Here is a 22061-nt window from a genome sequence, read left to right on the forward strand (position 1 = left end):
CCCACTCCCTCCCCCCCCGGGCACCTGCAGATTTTGCTTCTTTTCCCCACCCACTACACATCCTGGTCCCCCCCGCGCCCAGCCCCTCTTCGTCCCCTCTCGGTGTGTTATTCCCGGACTCTGGTGACAGGATGTGATGTCTGAGGCTGGACATCAAGCGCTCCAATCTGCTCGCCCAAAATAGGAAGCGTGTCGGGGAAATCAAGGGGATCGGAGCCCTAGTTTCTTTCGCGTGGAAGACGGCGAGGTCCCTAGGGACCCCCCCATCCCCCGGCGGGATCCTGGATGTCTGAGATACCCTACGGTTGGATATTGCTGGAATCTAGGGACGGACTAGCTCGAGGAGGACGGAGGATGGCTGGCGGGTGACCTAGAGAGGGGCCGCGTTTACGCGGGTGGGCAGGCGCCGGGGAGGCGGCGGCGGCGGCGGCGGCGGCGGGGGCGCGGCGGCCGGGGCCTCAAAGCCGGGTCTGCGCCTCGGGGATGTAGATCTCGATGCTCTCGGCGCTCTCGGTGGCCGAGTTCTGACGGACGGACGCGGCGCGCTTGGCGGCCATCAGGCGCTTGCGGGCCTCCTGGCGCTGCGAGCTCTCCAGCGAGCGCTCCCGGATCAGCGGCGCGGGGCCCTTCGCCGGCTTCTTGGGCACTGGAGGAGGGGCCCTTCGCTCCTGATCAAAGCAGAAGGTTCAGGACATTACACAGCTTCTCAGGACAAGCTTGGGGGAAACTGGGATAGGTCAGTAGTTAGCACACACTTTTTTTTTTTAAAGCCTAAGGGTGGTTAAGTTAGTTCTGATCTGCACACTGTATACATATTTACATATATATATATATATATGCATTGGAGAAGGAAATGGCAATCCACTGCAGTATTCTTGCCCGCAGAATCCCATGGACAGAGGAGCCTGGCGGGCTACAGTTCATGGGGTCTCAAAGAGTGAGACGTGACTGAGCGACTGAGCACATAAAATGTATATATTTTTTTCCTTAGTATTCTGGCTTGGGTTTTCAAAAAGATGCATGAGGGAAAAAAATACTGGGAAGTTTAAGGCCAAGGGTAAAGGGGGAGGGCAGAACTAGTCTCTCCAAGGGAAGGATATGGGTACTTAAAATCTAACCCGCCCCCGCCCCCGCCCCTCGCCCCTCACTTCACCTAAAGGCTGCAGCTTCCAGCACATTTACTGTGGTTTTTCTCGGGAGGCTCCAGACTCTTCCGAATGCCAGAGATGGGAAGGAGAGGGCAGCGGTCGCCTCTTAGATTCTGCACCCCCTCTAAGCAGGGCGGCAGCGTGTGGTACCAGCTGGGTTCAGAGTTTAAAAACATCCCTGCCCTCTCCCCTGAGCCCACCCAAACCTAAACAGCCAAACGAGGAAGAAGCGATTGTTAAAACTGTGTTCGTTTAGCTTTGCTGGTGTCCCAGTGAATTACACCCATTTACACATCATCACACACAGACACGCAGAGATGTACTCGGCAGGGTCACCCTGGAGGGAGTTCCTACCCTTGGGGGTATGGAGTCAGCTCCTAAAACATCCTGTTGGGCCATCACGAATTAGGGGCCTCGGGGTGACCATGGTGGCCCTGAAGGCTATTTCGTCATAGGGACAGACATTGCACCATGAAGACTGAACACAAGACTGAAAGAGTTCATTCCTGCTCCCCTCCCCCACACCCCCAGCAGCAGCAAACTAGAAACTGGTGGGCTATTTTTAAATGCTACTGCAAAAACAAACAAGTCATTCATAACTTGGACTGGAAAAAAAAAAGTATAGTGGAAAAGGGAATCTAAATCACAAAGGATTTTTAGGAAAAAGAGCGAGTTTTCAGGCTGCAAAAAGGTCCATGTGAATCTGATGATTTCATCTTTTAACAAAATACCTTAAATTCTCATAAACCTAAATGTTAGAAATATCTTAAAATATGGATTCCATGATTCTCCAAAGGGCACTCTCTGTGTTCCTCCTTTGCTGGCCTTCGTGGAGTGCCTAGTTACCCTTATTGCAGTCGAGTAGCCCCGCAGTTGTTTAAGGTGGAGTCTCGTGTGGATAAAAAAAAAGGAAGCACAGAGTGCAAACCGTATTCCACTAACTCTGATTGCGTTTGTTCATTGTTTCCCCTCCAGTTCATGGGATGATGCAAAGCTGTGATCAAGTTAATAATGATTTACAGTATAACTGTCACTAGGTACCATATATCAATTCTTAGCTTCACTCCTTTTGGACATTTAAAATCTTCATGATTGGGACACTCAGTAGATACTTTTGAAAGTACGATTGTTGAAAACTTTTTAGTCATATTTTCCTTTCCTTGCATAGTTTATTTTTTTAACAACAATTTTTAAAATTGATGAATAAGTAATTAGATGGATCAGCTCTAGAAAATCAGTTACCAGTATGTGTGTACATCTGTAATGTTTTCTTAAAACCAGACCAATTTAAAAGCTTGTTTAGCAGACAGTTTTAAACCCAGATTAAAGAAAACTAGAATGAATGCAAATGTTTGGCTACCCCAGTGAGAGGCCACACAAGGCATCAATGGTACTTTGATGTTTCATACCAAAACCCGCCAGGTGGATGGTGATAGAATTAGAGATGAGGGACAGCGATGAGACTGGTGGCCCCTTCAATTATGCACCAGCCCTTAGCACTAGATTTCTCCTGGGAGCCCAGGGACTCCAAGAACTCTGATATTATGATGGGCAGCAGCAGAATGGACTGGACTGATAGGTGAAAGGATCAGGAAGAGGCATCACAGAAATGGCTGTGCCTGACTTCGGAAGTTGAACCTCTCAGAATCATTTGACCTCAGGCTGTAGGAAAGCAAAGGGTTAAAAATGTCATGCATCTCCGGTCAGCCTAAGAGGGTAGACATTGGATACCTGGGCAAGCCTGGTGGAGCCACTGTAATCAAATGTGAAAAGTGCAGTTTATTAATTCAAGTAAAAGAATTTGAGTCTTTATTTCTAAGCTCTTGCATGAGGAACCCAGTGAGCAATACTCCCCAAGGCAAATCAACCACAGGTAAAACCTTTTTTTTTTAAAAAAAAAAGATCCCAACATTTATGATTACTGTGAAACTATACGGTGTGTATATTTTTAGACTTGAACAACAGTGGTTTCTTTATTACTATATTTATGAAATGATTATAAAAGTCGGTTAGTTTGCAGGGCTTCCTATTTTCTCGGCAACACGTTCTAGGGGTGTAAGGAAGTTGTACTCTTGCTCTATGTAATCATGCACTGAAGATGTCATTTATTTTAGTTTAAAAAGCAAAATGGAGGCAGTTCCTTCCAGTGACTAAAATGGTTTAACTTAAAGTTTAATTAACAAAAAAAAAAAGCCACATTCCCATTTTCCAATTCACAGACAGGTTTTTCTTTAAAAATATGCCTGAAACATATTACAGATAATATCCCAAATGATTACTATGTAAACATTGTCATTACAATGAAATTAATATGATTTCAGCTCCATTTCACATTGTAAACAGCAAGACTGAGAGCAGAAGCCTATTTAGACTGTCCAGTGTTTGTGCAGGTTTTTAAATGAACCATACAAAATCTACATTGTTCTACCTTCTTGTCAAGAGGATCCATCTGTTTCCAATTATTGGCCTTTAACTGATGAAGTTCATCAAATTTCATACTAATGTTTTCTATGGACAACTGCAGCATGTCCCAGAACCCCGCCAGATCCTGAGAGGTGGGCCTTGGATGAGCATTGGGATTCTGTGCAAGAGAAAGAAAAATAGTCATGCTTTAGAAGCGATGTTTGTGACAAGCCCAGGATCAACGCGGCATTTTCAAATACTTCAAATAACAAAAGGAGGATGAGTTCCTTTTAGTTTTCAGATAGGAAAGAAAAGTGAAGTTACTGATGGTGCCGTGCTGTGCTATGCTTAGTCGCTCAGTCGTGTCCGACTCTTTGTGACACCATGGATTGTAATCCGCCAGGCTCCTCTGTCCATGGGGATTCTCCAGGCAAGAATACTGGAGTGGGTTGCCATGCCCTCCTCACTGATGGTACTTCTATTTATTTATTTTATATTTTATAGGTATATATGTTTTATGGGGCTTCCCAGGTGGCACTAGTGGTAAAGAACCCACCTGCCTCAGCAGGAGACATAAGAGACAAGGGTTCGATCCCTGGATGGGGAAGATCTCCTGGAGGAGGGCATGAGAATCCACTCCAGTATTCTTGCCTGGAGAATCCCATGGACAGAGAAACTTGGGCTACAGTCCATTGGGTCTGAAAGAGTCGAACACGACTGAGCAACTGAGCATACATGCATATATTTTATATATATATATATATATATATATATCCCTCTATATATTCACCTTTATTAAGGACTAATTGACAAATAAGATTATAAGATATTTAGAATGTACCCTATGATGATTTGATAGAGACACACCTTGTATAGGACTTCCCCATCGAGTTAAGCAGCACATCATCACCTCACATCTTTATCCTTTTTTGTGTGTGTGTGAGAACATTTATCATCTACTCTTTCTTAGCAAAGCTCAGTTAGACAATACAGTGTTATCGACCATAGTCACCATGTTCTAATTAGATCCTCAGATCTCATTCATTTTATAGCTGAAAATCTGTATCATTTTACCAATGCCCCCTCCATATCCCCTACCCCTGAGCCCTTGCCAACCACTTTATACTCTCTCTATGAATTTGGCTTTAAAAAAAAAATTCCACTACAAACAATAATTTTATACAATCATTTTATACACATTTGAGTCAGTGATTCTCAATGTCAAGGTAAAATTCTTTTGTAATACAGCATCTATCAGTATGGTATGGTGGGGAATCTAAACATTTGGAAAAAACCCAGAATGTGTGATATATGCCAAAATGCATTTAAAACTATATTTAAATGAAAATACCATATTACCAAAAAATACAGTCTGTTGTTATTAGAGTCAGTATTTGACTCCATGGGATCCAACATACTCAGAGAACAGATAAGGAATCTAAAATAAGATTCATTTTAATACTTACCTTGAGTGAAATAATAGGGCAAACAAGTGATAAGTAATAAAAGAATTAGATTTTCAAAGTATTGTGTGTTTAACAATTAAGATATTTCTAATATTGGAAGTCATTTTATCATATAAGTACTTGGACATAATCTTTTGGAAATGAATTGGCTTTAAATTCATTAATACGGCAAATGTGAGAACGCTTGTCTGTATGTAAACATAGATTTCTGTGTATTTGCTAGATAATATTAAAGATTCTTCAATGTGTGGATTGACTTTCTTTGCCCTCATTCACATATCCCTGACAAGCACTAGAGAGTAGGAACCTCTAATTTATATGATCTGAGACATAAAAACCATAACTAAGAGACTGAAGGTATTACTACCAGCAACAATAGTTAAAGGGATTCATGGGCAGATAGGTGGGGCTCATACTTATCAGAGGTTTCTATTGAGGTTCCATTTGGTTACCTCTGGGTATCCCAGGCAATTGGAAAGACTGTGAAATCTCATGCCATATAATAACTTGAGGCCCGTTCTTACTTTTAAAACAACCCTAAAGAAATGACATCATCAGAACTTCAGAAAGCACAGGGTAAGTGACCATCAAAGTTAACAGACTGGAAAAAATACTTTTTAGCCTTTTGATGGATGAGTATTATTGGTCTGACTTCAAAATAAATACAAGAATGTATTTATAAACTTATACTTTTAAAACTACCCATAGTTCATTGGAATAATTAAATTCTAAAATTTGTAAGTATTTGGTTCACTGTTAAACTCTATTCCAGTGACACCTGAATTAACAAGAGGGCTTCTCTGTAGCATTTTGATATAGTAAACTCCAATGTTTCTTATATCTAGGTTCAGAATAGACAGATAATAACTTTGACAAAGTACTTGTCAGCTGGAGTTTTATGATCTCACAATATATTACCTTATCTTATTTGTAATTAAAAGCTAAATTGCTCATACCTTGAAGTTCACTAAAGCCTTCTAGGTCACAAGCCTTGTTGTTAAACTGTGATAGCATTTAACTCTGTAGTAACAAGGGAAATTTGTTCCTTTCCCACCAAGAATCTCTTCGCCCCCTCATCATCCAAGGGATGAATGGGGAAGCAGAGAGAAAGAGCCTGGGTGCTCAGCCAGTCTCTTAATCAGTGGCTCCTGTGACACCCAGCACAAGAAGTAGTTGTGAAACCTGCTTCAGTCTGAACCAGGTCACTTGGAGGTCAGAGGCGATAGAGGATGAGCAAGATAACGAGGGCCAGTTTGAGAAATATGGCTTTATATGAACTTTTTAATTTAAAGAGTTAAAGAATAATATGAATTAAGATCTGTGACACGTGAGCAAGTTTACAAATTAGAAGGAATTCTGTACCTGACACATAGTGAAGCTCAATAAAATATTTGTTAAATCACTGATCAATACATTTACTAATATATATTATCTCATAATTCAGAATAGAATTTCTGAGAAGGTGAAAGAAGGGTCAGGTCATTTTTGCTGAGGAAGGGGAAAACAAACTATGGGTATGGGAGGTCAGGGTGAGGAGGCAGGAAAGAGGTTTCACAAAGAAAAGCCTGGTGAAGGGGGATAAGAGCACTGACTTGTGCAGACTTTATATCTGCTCTTGGTTGAGTCTTGTCTAAACAAATCCCATTCAGTCTGTATTTGTCCTTGTTAACAACAAGATGTAGTTAGAACGCTAAAAAAAAAAAAAAAATCATAGTTTGGGTCAATCAGATCACAAATGATTGTGTTTTGAACTTTCCAGAAGATTAAAAGAATTGATTTTAATTTTCTTTATTTTAGATGCAGTTTCCATCCCTGGGTCAGGGGTATCCTCTGGAGGAGGAAATGGCTATCCACTCCAGTATTCTTGCCTGGAGAATCTCATAGACAGAGGAGCCTGGCAGGCTACAGTCTATAGGGTTGCAATGAGTTGGACACAACTGAGGGACTGAGCACACAGATGTAGCTTGATCATTAATTGGCCAATAAAAGCTATTTTTGTGGCAAGACATTTGTGGAGATGGCAGAATTAAAAAAAAAAAATGTGAGGAAGCTCTTGGCCTTGCATTTTGCTGACAGTTTTTTAAAAATGTTGTTGCTGCTAATACTGGTTTTGTCTGTTTGTTCTGCTTTATTTCATTTCTGTGTGTCCAAGAAAGATGAATGATTCATTGTTCTCATGGAGATCAAAGCTACACTTTCTGACACCTTCCACCTCCAGTTCTTAAATTAAAATAGAGCACTCTGATAAGGAAAAAGGCCCCAATGGCTACTTCAGAAAGAAACTCGTTATCCAAAATTATTTTTTTCTGAAATATTATGTTTGAAATATCAGGCTGCTCCAGTTGGGTAAGAATAATAAAGTCAGGAGGCCAGGAAAATAGAAAATCTTCAGCAACCAGGAAAAAAAAAAAAAAAAAGGAAATGGAGTTTTAACTTGATAACTTGATCGGATTCTTTCTTCGAAGATTATTTAATATTTTTTATTATTTTAAAAGATAGATATTTTTAATTTTAAGAAAAAGCAGGAAATATATGATTCATCGGAAAATTCTCTCTGTCAGGTTAAGAGAGTCCAATGAGCCCTGGCTTGGTTCTACTTTAGTTGGACTGGTCTTGACCACATGGTCTTCTCATGGGGAGGAGCGGAGAAAACTAGTATGGACAGGGAAAGATACCTACCAGGTTTTCTTCACACAGTTCTCTGAACTGGTAGAATTTCTGGGCCATAAGAAGTTGGGCACTGCCCACTGCGGTTCGGATTTTCCCTAGAACTGAAAAAAGCAAACAGACAAGAAGTTTACACATGATGTCTCATTGTTGAGACTTAGTCTGGCAAAGCAAAGAGGAAGTTGCGCTGTAGTAATTAGGGAAGACCGCATGCAGAACGCACGCGCGCGCGCCCGCGCGCACACACACAGCCAGGTCGTGCAGTCGCTCTGCGTGTCTATGCAACAGCGACTCCCGAGCTAAAGTAGAAAACCAGCTTGGAAAAACCCACATGCTCACCAGGCATCTTTCTTAGGGATAACGGAGTTTTCCATCACAGCGCTGGATGTTACCAGGAGAGGAGGCAAATAGTTCTGCTTTGTTTTATCCCTTTTAGTGCAAGGATGCATTTCCAGTGTTTACCAGTCCGGTTAGGGATTTATTTGTGTCAGTAGTCACGGTCTGCTAGCTTGTTTTTCTAATCCGAATCCAAACACAAGGAAAGCAGCCCTGACTTGCAGGGGGTAGGGATCTCATGGCACTCACCAAATCCCATCCACAGCCTGCCTTATTTTTCCGGAGCTCAGCCACTGGGACTGTCGGGAAAGAAAGCCTGGCCAATTGAAAGATTTTGTAAGGAGTGAACATTTTCAGCTCGTTGCCTAGGGAACGCCAGCACTGTCCCAGCTTTTACACTCCACGGACCAGCGTTATTGTTCAGAGAAGTTTAATTCCCTGTGCACTGTGCTGAAAATCCTCCCCTTTGCAAGCTACTTCTTGACTTGAGTGAAGTCGAAGTGGAGAACCTTCCAGCAGTGGGAGAGCTGAGCGGGGCGGAGCCTCTGCCCGGAGCATCCCTGAGCATCTCTGAGCATCCCAAGCTCCGGATTATCCCAGAGGCGCTCGCTCCGCCTGGTGGGGACTGCTCGGCTGAAGCCCGGCCATCCACCACCACCGGGCAGGAAGGAAGGGGAGAGGCGGCCACAGAGAAAAACAGAGCAGGCGGGCCTCCCAGGAGCACTTGCCCACTTGAAGCTATTCACTGGGGCTGGGAGGGATTTTATGGGACTGAAGCAACGTTTTTGCTGCTGTAGTTTTGTTCTGATTTTACCGTGTCTGAGACTCAGAGTGGAATTAGATCTCCTTTTTTTGACCTCATTCCCCACAAAGACTGAGAAGACAACAGAAGGACAAGCAATGTCGTTTGGCTCAGGGTTTCCTGGTGAATTGCTTCTCTGTTAGTTTAAGGCTGCCAGGCTGGATAATGGTTCCTGCGGGCCACCACTGCTCTCTACCCAAATAATTCACACACGTTTCTGGGTCAGGAAGATCCTCTGGAAGAGGGCACGGCAACCCACTGCAGTATTCTTGCCTGGAGAATCCCCATGGACAGAGGAGCCAAGCGGACTACAGTCCATAGTCACAGAGACGAAGTGCCTGAGCACGCATATACAGGTAACCCAGGCATTTCTGGACTTGGGAAGTCACCAGTAACACCATGAGGCTGAGGTGCAGAGGCCACCTCCCTAGGGAGAGCTGGGGTCCCCCTTGAGAGCATCTGGCACAGTTCTTCAGGCCTAAGTGTTGGGTTTTTTTCAGTCTATCTGCTTTTAGAATCTTTTGGAATAGTTGCATTTTCCTCTTTAATTGATCTATCATGTCTGTGAGGCCTTCCTCCCTTTTCTTTTTTAATTTAAAAAATTTATTGGAGTAAAGTTGCTTTAAAATATTGTGTTAGTTTCTGTACAGCAAAGTGAATCAGCCATACATATACACATATCCCCCTTTTTAGATTTCCTTCCCATTTCAGGTCACCAAAGAGCATTGAGTAGAGTTCCCTGTGCTATGCAATAGGTTCTCATCAGTTACCTATTTTATACATAATGTCACCTCCCTCCATCTCTCAACACCCCAAAGCAGAAAGGACATGGGGGAAGCAGGGTATCACAGAAGCTAAAGGGTCAGGCCCTGAGCTGGCTGAGGGTCCTCTCTGGAAAACTTAGCATTCATTGCTCCGGACGGTCACCTAATCTCTGTTTTCTTATATGTAAAATGGATCGAACCCAGGTCTCCTGTATTGCAGGTGGGTTCTTTACTGTCTGAGCCACCAAGGAAGCCCCCTTTTTTGTTTTTTTTTTACTGTATGTGGTGGCAGTGAACTTTGCAGGGACTGGGCTGGCAGTCAACGCCAAGGCCAAAACAGCCCCAGAGGAGGCTGCAAAGATATGTGGAGTTTCCATAAAAGCTGGTGCAGAGACAGTCCATGGGGAGTCTGGGAACTCATTCACTTAGAGATACTGGGACTGGAAGCAGTCAAACACCCAGTGCTTCCTGACTATGACAGCTCCCCCATCAGCATGTTAGAACTCAGAGCAGAGGACTTCCCCGGTGGTGCAGTGGATAAAATCCACCTGCCAAAGAAGGGGACATAGGTTCCATCTCTGGTCTGGGAAAATTCCACATGCTGCAGAGCAGCTAAGCTTGTGTGCGCCACACTGCTGAGCCCATGTGCTGCAGCTACTGAAGCCCACACACCCTAGAACCTATGCTCCACAACAAGAGAAGCCACAGCAACGAGAAGTCCAACCACCACAATGAAGAGTAGCCCCTGCTCGCCACAACCAGAGAAAACACGCACAGAGCAACAGAGATCCAGCGCAGCCAAAAATAAATACATAAATAATTAAATGGAACTCACTTAAAAAAAGAGAGAGAGAGCAGAACAGACATATTTTTAATATCTTCAACCTGGACACTACCTATCAATTCAAAGGAGTCCATCTGGCTGTCCCACCAGCGGTGAAGGTTCTACAGCGGTCAGACTAGGTGAACACCTCCCAGACCCAGCTGCCTACACCTGATTCACCTGGTCTGCTTCCTTGCCTGTCTAACTTCCTCTGTGTAACATAGCAGAAAAAGCACAGGCACTGGAATCTGAAATGCCATTTATCAGCTACATATCCTGGGAGAATTTATTGTACTCAGACTCTGCCCTCTTTATCTGCTGAGTGATCATAATAATATCTTCCTAGGATTGTAGACTGTAGATATGATGAAATCATGTATGAAAATCCTTAGGCTGTAGCAGGAATTATAACTCCTATATCCTTTTGACATTCTTGGTCATTTACCGGGGAAACAAAAGGTGATATATTTCCAAACGGGATTATTTCTCCTGCAAATCTTCACACTCCAAACTCTCTTCCCAACAGTGTGGCCTGATTGAATGTCCTCTTTTTTGGTGGCTGCCATGCAGGCAGACCTAGACAAGTGTCAAGGAGTGGGCGAACCATGTCTTTAATCATGTCTCTGTGTATATAAGGAATCCATAACAATTCTCCAGGGCCCCAGATTTTCGTCCCTATCTGTAGAGTCTGGCATAGCTCCCTACCTATCAGAGCTAGAACAGTGGTTAACTGACTGACAGAGACACAGAGGAGACAGAATCTTAACCAAGGACTCCTAGACCACTCTGTTGGAGACTGTGCAGAAAAGGAACTTGCAAAATCAAAGATCAGACTCTCCTCGGGGGCCACAGTTGCTCCAGGCAAACAAGGACCATCTTCAGGTACAGAGCAGACCAGATACATACATGCAGGGCCCTCCCTTCTTGCGGAACAGTGTTTCGCCACATGGTTTAGAGCCATTCAAATCCGTGGGATCCAAACTCAGTGTGTCTCTTGCTGTTGATCATTAGTCCTTGGAGATGGTCTTGGTCCACTCCCTCCCTGACCCTCCTTTTCTGACTCTCATTCACTGGCAACTGAATCCCTGCTCCCTGGTCTTTAGCAAAAACCTTGTCTCCTATGAGATGAAGAAAATGGAAGGAATCAGGCATGAATATTCTCAGTGTTCTGCCTCTCCTGACACTTGCCCACCCCCATGGTCCCCTAAAGCTCTAAAGAGGGGAGGTTTTGCACGAAGGATGAGCAGTGATGCGGCCAGCATCAGAGATGTCAGGTGCCCGAAGTACTGCCATTCATTCCTGATGGAATCAGCTCAAAATTGACACCCACCCCTGTGCTAAATAGCTCTCCACATCCACCCCTCCCATCTTCCTGTATCCTGGTCCCACTCCCTCATGGTTGTTCTTCCATCTCAGCCCCTCTTGAGAGCTTTACCTGAGAGACCTGGGAGCTGCCTCAAGTCTCTCCCATCCTAAGGGAAAAGTCCTCCCCCATCTCGTAATCCCCTCTCCTCCCCTGTTATGGGCTGACTTCTATTCCTCCCCAAAGTCATCTGTTCAAATCCCAACCTCCAGAACCTCTGATCGAGACTGTATTTGGAGGTGGCCTTCAAACCTGTACTTAAGTTAAAGTAAGGTCATTAAGGTGAGCCCTCGTCTAATACAACTGGTGTTCTTATTAGACAGTGGAGTTAGGACGTAGATACACACAGAGGGAACACCAAACCAACGGGAGAGGCCTTGGGAGAAACTGGCATCTTGATCTCAGCCTTCTAGCCTACAAAACTACGACAAAAAAAATTTCTGTTGGTCAGACCACCAGGTGGTACTTGGTCACGACAGCCAGAGCATGTGAATACATCCTGGTAGATGCTGGATTCTTCAAAGGGCAGACTCCTTTGCTCTCTGCATCCTCAGCTCCCAGCGGTCCTTCCTCCTTTCAGTCTGGCTCTCCCTGCCCTCCCCCCACTTCTGGTCCTCTGTGTTTGGCACAAGGGAATCTCAGCCCCCTGGGTACTCACAGGGCTCTCTGGTCCTGGCCTGGCTTCCCTCTTCCCTCTACCTCTGGAATGTTGAACACAACACTCGGTCCTGAGTCTACTTCCCTTGAGTCCTGCGAGAGATCTCATCCATGCTCCTGGGTTCAGCTATTCTGTAAAAGAGGTTTATTTTGCTCAGATTTGTAACTGGGGTTATACCAGCCCCTGCTGTAGCATGTCTGAGCACTTGCTAGACACCTCTTTGGATTTGTGTCCCCAAATCCACATCCCCTTCAGGCGACTTTAGTTGCTTACAGTTAGGGCTAAAGGCTCCATCAACCCTCCTCGCCAGTTTGGAGGTTTGGCTTTGTTGAGGGAGCCAGAGGGTGTTCTTATTTCATACAATTCTCATGCTTAAAACTGTTCTGTGTTCCTCTATCATCCCTGAGATAAGTGAGAAACTCCTTTTAATGGGCCACCTGTTTAACCTCACCTCTGCCCACTCCTATGATGCCTTAGGCCCACAATTTCCCAAAGCTGGTCTCTCCACAGTGCCTTTGCTCAGGCTAAACACTGAACTGAGGGTGCCTCCTGCCTTGCGCCGACATTGACCCTGCCCACTGGCCCCACCCCTTGAACCTCTCCCTGTCTTTGCACCTCAAATTCCTGTGCACAGTTCTGTCTCTGCCCTCTCCAAATTCTTTCTAGCATCATCTATTTGTCTGGCTTTCTAACCAGACCAGGAGCCCCTCAATGGCATGGACTCAGCCAACGTAACTTCTGATATCTGTAGAAGGTGTAAGTTTCGAAGTGAACTGACTCATCTGTAAACTTTATGTTAACCTGAAAAATTAATGGTAAGATTCCAGGCCTTAAGCGTTGCACTTCTTTAAGATTTTACTGTGCCCAGCACCACTTTTTCATTACAATCTTGATTAATTAATTAGCTAATACAGTCTTGGTTGGGTTATTGTTCCTCTTGTGTGCTCAGTAGCTTCAGTCATGTCTGACTCTTTGCAACCCAATGGACAGTAGCCCACCAGGCTCCTCTGTCCATGGGATTTTCTAGGCAAGATTGTTCCTCATGGTTTTCTGTTTATAATACTAGTTGTGCTGACTCTGGCTGGAAGAGCCAGGCCATTTGGGATAAAGTGGAACATGCCTCTGGATGAATTAAACCTCCTTATCGTAAACTTTTGACTTCTTTTTACTCACTTGGCCTCCCTCCACCATGGTTTAGACTTTAGGAGTGAGGAGGAAAAAGGAAGTTTTAAAAGAGTGGATCCACCCACATAGATGGGTGGATTTGTCATGTAGATTTGTCAGACCAAAATCTGTGTGATTTCAAGTCAGATTACCCACGCAGAGATGTTTTTATTTACAAGTGTGTCCTCATGGAAAAGAATTTTGCCAACCAACTGCCCAGCTGTTTCTCAAATACATTTGTGATCCAGAGCTGCTGTCAATAAAAGGTCTACACAGAAAACATGGATCTGTTTCATTCCTGGCTGACAACAGCTGCTCTGAATGTAACAGGAGCACTTTTTTTTTTCTTAAAGGAGCCAAAACTTAAATGAATAAAGAATGATGAATTTATTAAAGGTTAATGAACAAAGAATAGAATTCTCAAGTAGAAATTATCTCGTGGACAAAAACCAGAGCTTCCATGGGGCTAAGCCCTGGGGGAAATATTATTTTGTTTGTAAAGAGCAAGTTTTCAAACACTCAGCTAATTTTATTTTTCCCCGACTCTTACTTCAGGAGTCCTACTTGTAAAAGATGCTTATGTTCCCATCCATGTCTCCATTGACATCAGCCATGAACTAGTAACAGCATCCACATCACATAGACAGATACAGTTTTTGAGCCTTTGAAACTGGAATGAGATGAAATGAGTCAACATTTCCCTTGGGAATATGAAAAGACTAAAAACTGCATTTGAAGCCCATTCCAATGATCTTCCACAGAAATAGTTATGGTTGGAGAAAGCAATGGGGAATTGTGGTCATGGTCCTGGTTCCCTCTGCCCATCTCTACCTCTCCCTGCCTTCATGCCTCTGAGCCTCTCAGCCTCAGATCACTCCCAGTAAAACACACCTGCAAAAGGATGCCCAGACCAGCACCAACACTTTCCTCTTTGTGCCCAGCACTGTGCAGAGTAAAATGCACCCAGCATTCTGGAAGGTTAAACATCAGACACATTGCACCCAGTTTTTTTTTATTACTGCCACTTCCTTTGTGGTCACTAATTTCAGGTTGGTTAGACCTTAAAAAACATGTAAGCCTGTGTGTGTATGTGCATGTGTGTGTGTGTTGGGGCATGGAGGTGGGGAGGGACCTTTCGAAGGTCAATTCAAAGGAAAGATGAGACTAGAACCGGAAGGAGCTAGGATGCACCCACCTTACCCACTTAGAAGCACTCAAGGCTTAAGGCAGCTGAGCTACAGAAATCACAGCATGCTCCTGTGCCTGACACCCACCAGTCCTCAGGCTGAAGAGAGGCCACAGGAACCCTGGGCAGAGCAAGCTTGGGATGGCACCCGTCAACGGTTGAGGCGATGACTGTGCACAGCTTCCCCACTGTAACTCAACCTAAAACCTGGCAAACCCCATTTCAGGTTTCATTACCGGCCGGACGTTCGCTGCCAAGGCTCCCAGGCCTTCTAGGGGACTCAAGGTAAAGTTTCAGTAATGGGGGATGCTATTACCAGGCAAAAGAAAGTGTTACTAATCTGTCTCCCTCCCACACATGCTTTGGGTTTATCCCTTCCTTTCAGATAAAGCCTGAAAATTCCACATAGAAGTTGTCCACAGTTCATGAGGCAAAGCTAGATTTCCAAGCACAATCAACCAGTATATTTCATCCTGGGGCCACTGAAACTCGAGCCCATGTTTGGAGCTGGCCGTGCTGGACTGCATTCCTGGTGGGAGCCCTGCACTCCATCTGGGCTTTTCGTCCTGGTCAGATAAAACCAGACGGATCCCTGTAACATGCAGGCCCTCTCCAACAGCGTGAGGGAGCATCTCCCTGGGACAGCTGTTTCACACAAGGGCCCATTGTCTGAGACAAGCTCGGGTCGGTTTACTTCGAGAGCTGCGGGAACATTCTGTCAGCTGCTATGGCTCCCTTGCTCACTGCAGATTTCTTTTAGTTTGTTATTGAGCCAGAAACCTACCATCGACTGTTAGGGAGGAAGGTTTAACCCAAGAACCAAAGTCTTCACGCTGCTTTCATTTTATCAGGAAAAAGGATAGCTCCCCACACCCGAAGAATTTATAGCTCGACTTTTGGAGAGCCGTGACTGTAAGTGTTTGTTTTCTTTCTGGACTTCCTTAAGTACATTTGTCCAGTTTTGGGGAAAGCAGTGTTTTCCAGTCCTGGAAGGCCACAAACAAGATCCCTAGGAAGCAGCATTCAGAATTAGGATGATAGCAGCATAAAATAACTGATCACTGAATAATTCCTGCAAATTGGATGACTCTTTTTTTTTTTTTTTTCTTCAGGGCTTCCCTGGTGGCTCTGATGGTAAAGAGTCCTCCTGCAATTCAGGAGACCCAGGTTTGATCCCTGGGTCAGGAAGATCCCTGGAGAAGGAAACGGCTACCTGCTCCAGTATTCTTGCCTGGGAAATCCCATGGACTGTGGAGCCTGGAGGGCTACAGTTCATGGGGTCACAAAGAGTTGGATGTGACTGAGCGACTATCACTTTGTTACTTCAACTCTCTTAGAGAGAAGGGTGACTGCAACCAACCCAGGCCCCAAATCTGAATCTCAGGTTCCCATTAAGCAGTTGGTTTTTTACGGGGGAAGGGAGGCTGTGCCACGCAGTCTGCGGGCTCTTAGTTCCCCAGCCAGGGATCAAACACCCACCCTCTGTACTGGAAGCACAGAGTCTTAATCACTGGACCACCAGGGAGGTCCCAGAGCAGATGGGTGCTGCTCCTAACTTCTTTTTCTCCCCCACGGACATGCTATGTTTTGAATTTAGGAAGATATTTAACTTACAGTCCTATAAGCATGATGAATAAGTATGGACGTGATGATAGCAAGTCTGACTCATATACCTTCAGCTGCTGCAGAGTATTTTTGGGGGAAGGGGTATATTTTTGTGTGTGTGTGGTGAAATATGCATAAGATCTACCATTTCAACCATTTTTAAGTGGGCCATTCAGAGACATTAAGCACATTCACCAAACATTTAAAAATATTTAAAATATGGAATAAATCTGGGGCCCCACAAGATAAATTAAGCAGGTATGATTAGAATCGTCCTTTCTCCCACCCAGTCCTGCTTCTTTCCCTACTGATGGTGAAGACCAGCTCTCCTGGGAGGGATTGCTCACGGAGTCACCATTGTCACATACCCTGAAGAATGACCCTCCTGTCTGGGACTCAACACAAAAGGTGGTTTGATGAGCAGACACACAGATCTGTGCTTGACTCATCTATCAGAGCTCTTTTGCTGTGTACACAGATTTTTTTTTTTTCAAAAGCCAGTTACTTAGACATTGGCTATGCCTGCCAAACAGAACTGGCTCCCCTTCCTTACTACCCACCCCCCTTATTAAAAAAAAAAAAAAAGCAAAGGTTAAATTAGAGACTTACTAAAACAAAGGCCCTCTGCAACCCCAGGCCCACTTATCGGAACAGAAGTGAGGTTGCCAAGGAGGCAGGGGCAGATATGTATGGAGAGCTTTGGAGGAGGCACTCAGGAACACACAAAGTGTTATTGTCTTGTCAGATGTTATTCATGTTGTATCTATTCCACCAGGCGCTTCTGTGCTCTGTGACCTTGGACAAGAGACTGCCAGAGAGCTGTTTTGAGGGCAAATAAAACAACACCTGTCAAAGCCTGTAGCCCACGGGCCCCAGGGACTGTGAGGACAAGATGGATATTCTTTCATGAGCTCGTATTCTTACTTTCTCCCTATTCTCTGGTCAGATCCTCACCGATTTCCATTAGCCTCATTTGAAATTGGCGACTCTGATGCGCATGTGCATGCTCCTCTGTGCTGTTTTAGAATTCTGGAACGCCAGTGGGTACAGTTTCCGTTTCATATATCCCAGAGCATGAAAGACAGAGAAAGCCTTCAAGTGCTTGTGAGTAGAATCTCGTCCCAAGAGCTAGAAGGGACATGCACGTTCACCTGGCCCAGGCAACTGACAGACACACAAGTCCTTTCCAGCCTTTGGTGCTAGGTGTTCATATCTGTCTACCAGATGCCTGTTCTGATCAGCAGGGCTCCCCACTTTGCCAGGTGCTGCCCCTTCCAGCTTTGGGCAACAATAGCAGTGAGTTACTTGAATATTTTGTAAGCTACTTAGGAAGAAAGGTTTGGCTAAAGAAAACACTTCTGTAAAACAGACTTTTCAAAGTAGTTTCAGGATTCAAATACATATTCACCAATCCCATGCTATATGTCAAGAACTGGCAGAGGGACAGGGGATATGAAGATGAATTAGACAAGAAGAATTTCTGTCCTCAGACCTCACTTTTCAGTTGAGGAGAGCAATACATAGATTATCATCAAATAATGTTGGAAATACCTGGCAGACAAATGTACGGCTATTAACAGAAGCACCCAGTTCAGCCCAAGGTGGTGCATTCTGCAAAGACTTCTAGAAGGTGAGGTTCAAGCTGAAGGAGGAACCTTTTTTGTAGGCTAGATGGGCTTATATGAACAGACATTAGACATTTCTAATTTGAATCACTTTGGTACATTTAAAACACCATACAGTAAAGGCATTTACCTCTGAACTTTGTGTTGGCTGTTGGATCAAAAGTTTTAAAATAATATTTTGAAAAATTAATAATTTGGACTTTTCACTATAGATGATTGGTTTTCCAACTGAACTCGAGAAATCTGAGGAACTTTTTGGTTGGTAGGGAGGGACATTGTTCCAGGGACTGAGGAGACAGAACTCTGAGCCCTTATCAAAAAGCTTCACTGTTCTTCCTGTTATTTTATTGGTATTGGGTGTATTTTTTTTTTAACTAGGGAAAGCGGGCTCTGACATCGAAATATATTTCAAACTACAAAGGGAAACTCACTCCCCAGTGAAACAGGTCTCATTGCATACTTGCCATCTAAGATTACTCAGTTGACTGCTTTAAAGCAAAGCATCAAAACCACTCCCATGCTTAGTTATCTTTGCTTGTTCTGCAGCCATGACCCTCACACCTCCCCAACCCCGTCCCTAGGCAGCGACCTTGTAAAATAGAGGTAGAGCTAAAAAAATCTCTAAAGAAAACGTCCTTAAGATGTATGGCTTCTTAATAGTAAGACAGGCAGTACCTTCGTGTACAAACAGCAAATTATTATTAGAACAATCTTGTTATAACAAAATATTTTCATATGGAATAGGTTTATAAGTCCTGTTTATAAATCAATATTTTAGTTTATTTTTTAATAAATTAATATTTTAAATAACATCTGAAGTAAACATTCTGGAACAGTGAATGAATGAGCAGTTCCTTCATGTTCAAGATACAAATACACTTCTCTTTCATCCCAAACATAGGATGAGAGTCTGATTTTCTGGCATGATTTTCACCTTTCAAATACATATGCTTGTATCAAAATACATTGACTTGTTTTCATAACTTACACTTACCAGCTATGTAAGTGTCAAGGAAGATTCTCCTAAATCTTTATACACTGGCTATCCTCATGCATCATTATAAAGCTGGGTTGAGAGAAATAGATCTAGTCTCAGATGGGAAGAAAAGATAAGATGAAAAGAAAATACCACATGAACAGCTTCCCAGGTCATACTGGAAGTTAACTGGGGGAAGCTAGAACAAGTCTGAATCAATGCAATGAATGGCCTGAAATCTGCAAAACAGCTTGCCCTGTTAAGCAGGGCACCCGAGGCCATAGCTCCTTAGATGTGGGCAAGTTTACCACATCCCAGTAAAGTTTACTAGGCTTTGGGTTTGCTCATAAAGGGAAAGGAGAATAAGAAAATGCAACTGCTACGACTTTCTTGGCTTCCCATTGGCTCAGTTGGTAAAGAACCTGCCTAATAGTGTAGGAGATGTAGGAGGCATGGGTTCAATCTCTAGATTGGGAAGTTCCCTTGGAGGAGGAAATGGCAACCCACTACAGTATTCTTGCTAGGAGAATCCCATGGACAGAGGAGCCTGGCAGGCTACAATCCAAAGGGTTGAAAAGAGTCAGACATGACTGAGCATGCATGCATATATATACACACATAGAAGACTTTCTTATTGAAACCTGCCCCCACCCACTGCTATTAGGTGTTGCTTCATAACCCTGTCACCAGGGCACAGAGCATGCTCTTTGTGGATCCACACCCAGGTGAGCATGCAGTGGCATGGACCGCTGGGGCAAGTGTCAAGGAGGTTTGCTTTCCACTACTAAGTTGTTTGCACTCATCATGAAAGAACAAAAGGAACATTACAGAAACATACTGATGGGTTTTCTAACCTGCTCTGAAAGGGAACAAATAAGCTAGTCAGTGGGTGGATAGGGGTCTGGAAGAGGAAAGAGCAGAGAAGAGCTGAGAGCAAGATCCAGAGCAGAAATCCTGCAACCTGTGAACTGTTATTTTCCAGTCTCCATTCTCATAAAAATACTTCCCTTATGGAAACCTCACTGCTTCCTGACACAGTTAGCTTGGTTTACTTAGTAAGTTAACTGAACATGATTTACAGAAAGCTCTAGATCTCATTATTAAAAAATTATTGTTTTTGTTAGGAATAATACATGATTGGTTATTAAAAAAAAAAGAAGTCCTTATCAGCGACGCACAGCAAAGTGATGAGATGTCTTGGATTTTCCTTAAGATCCTCTGGCAAAAATGATGACAACGTGGGAGAAGTTGAGACTGGCCACTCATTGAACTGGGTGATAGGTAGATGAGGGATTTATTATAATAAATGGTCTACTTTTGTACATGTTCTAAGATTTTTGTGATAAAAAGTTAAATGATGACTTAAAAGACAAATCTAAAAAGCCATATCAAGCTTCTGCACAACAAAGGAAAATATAAGCAAGGTGAAAAGACAGCCTTCAGAATGGGAGAAAATAATAGCAAATGAAACAACTGACAAACAACTAATCTCAAAAATATACAAGTGACTTATGCAACTCAATTCCAGAAAAATAAACGACCCAATCAAAAAATGGGCCAAAGAACTAAATAGACATTTCTCCAAAGAAGACATACAGATGGCTAACAAAGACATGAAAAGATGCTCAACATCACTCATTATTAGAGAAATGCAAATCAAAACCACAATGAGGTACCACTTCACACCAGTCAGAATGTCTGCGATCCAAAAATCTGCAAGCAATAAATGCTGGAGAGGGTGTGGAGAAAAGGGAACCCTCCTACACTGTTGGTGGGAATGCAAACTAGTACAACCACTATGGAAAACAGTGTGGAGATTCCTTAAAAAATTGCAAATAGAACTGCCATATGACCCAGCAATCCCACTGCTGGGCATACACACTGAGGAAACCAGAATTGAAAGAGACACATGTACCCCTATGTTCATCGCAGCACTGTTTATAATAGCCAGGACATGGAAACAACCTAGATGTCCATCAGCAGATGAATGGATAAGAAAGCAGTGGTACATATACACAATGGAGTATTACTCAGCCGTTAAAAAGAATACATTTGAATCAGTTCTGATGAGATGGATGAAACTGGAGCCGATTATACAGAGTGAAGTAAGCCAGAAAGAAAAACACCAATACAGTATACTAACACATATATATGGAATTTAGAATGGTAATGATAACCCTGTATGTGAGACAGCAAAAGAGACACAGATGTTTAGAACAGACTTTTGGACTCTGTGGGAGAGGGAGAGGGTGGGATGATTTGGGAGAATGGCATTGAAACATGTATACTATCATGTAAGAATCGAATTGCCAGTCTATGTCTGATGCAGGATACAGCATGCTTGGGGCTGGTGCACGGGGATGACCCAGAGGGATGTTGTGGGGAGGGAGGTGGGAGGGGCGTTCATATTTGGGAACGCATGTACACCCGTGGTGGATTCATGTCAATGTATGGTAAAACCAATACAGTATTGTAAAGTAAAATAAAGTAAAAATAAAAATTAAAAAAAAAATAAAAATAAATAAAAAGCCATATCATGACAATACTCTTCCAGGTGGTTCCCACCCCAAAATGAATGCAGGCTAAGATGCCTACCACTGATTTTCCCTGATTCAAATATATTACAGTAGGAAGAGCCACTGTTCATTCAATAATCGTTTTTCACAGGGAAATAAACATACAGCATTGATATACACACTGATTATAAACTATTTTCCAAAAATTTCACAGTTTTTGGAAATGTACAAGACATGTCTCAGTACTGTGGACATCTGTTAACTTCTTTGTCGATTGTTAACAAGGATTGTTGTTAAAACGCCAAGTGTGAAAAGAATGGTGTGTGGGGCCTCCATTATTTATTTAACTTATCCATCCTTTATTTTATCATTTATTTAATCTATTAAAATGTGTTACTTGTTTTAGCGGCTGAAGATTTGCCTAAATCTAAGAAGGAAAGCGCGGGCTAAGCAGGGCTAAGAAGGTCAATAAGCGTGGCGTCTACCAGCCTAGACACGACCAGCCTCGTTTTAATCTTGTATGTTAGTGAAAGTAGTACATTTGGAAGATTATAAACAC

General features: G+C 43.4%; 1 protein-coding gene across 1 annotated transcript in view; it reads right to left on the reverse strand.

Moving 5' to 3' along the window:
• Positions 1-458: 458 nt before the first annotated feature.
• Positions 459-22061, reverse strand: part of DLGAP1 (DLG associated protein 1) — a 299073-nt gene continuing 277470 nt past the window's right edge. Inside the window, exons 9-11 of the mRNA XM_052660275.1 lie at positions 7697-7788; positions 3577-3729; positions 459-668 (exon numbers count right to left, since the gene is read on the reverse strand). Coding sequence (XP_052516235.1) covers positions 459-668; positions 3577-3729; positions 7697-7788 — 455 coding nt within the window. The remainder of the gene's footprint in view (positions 669-3576; positions 3730-7696; positions 7789-22061) is intronic.

Source organism: Budorcas taxicolor, chromosome 22, assembly GCF_023091745.1.
Source record: "Budorcas taxicolor isolate Tak-1 chromosome 22, Takin1.1, whole genome shotgun sequence".
Lineage (NCBI taxonomy): Eukaryota > Metazoa > Chordata > Mammalia > Artiodactyla > Bovidae > Budorcas > Budorcas taxicolor.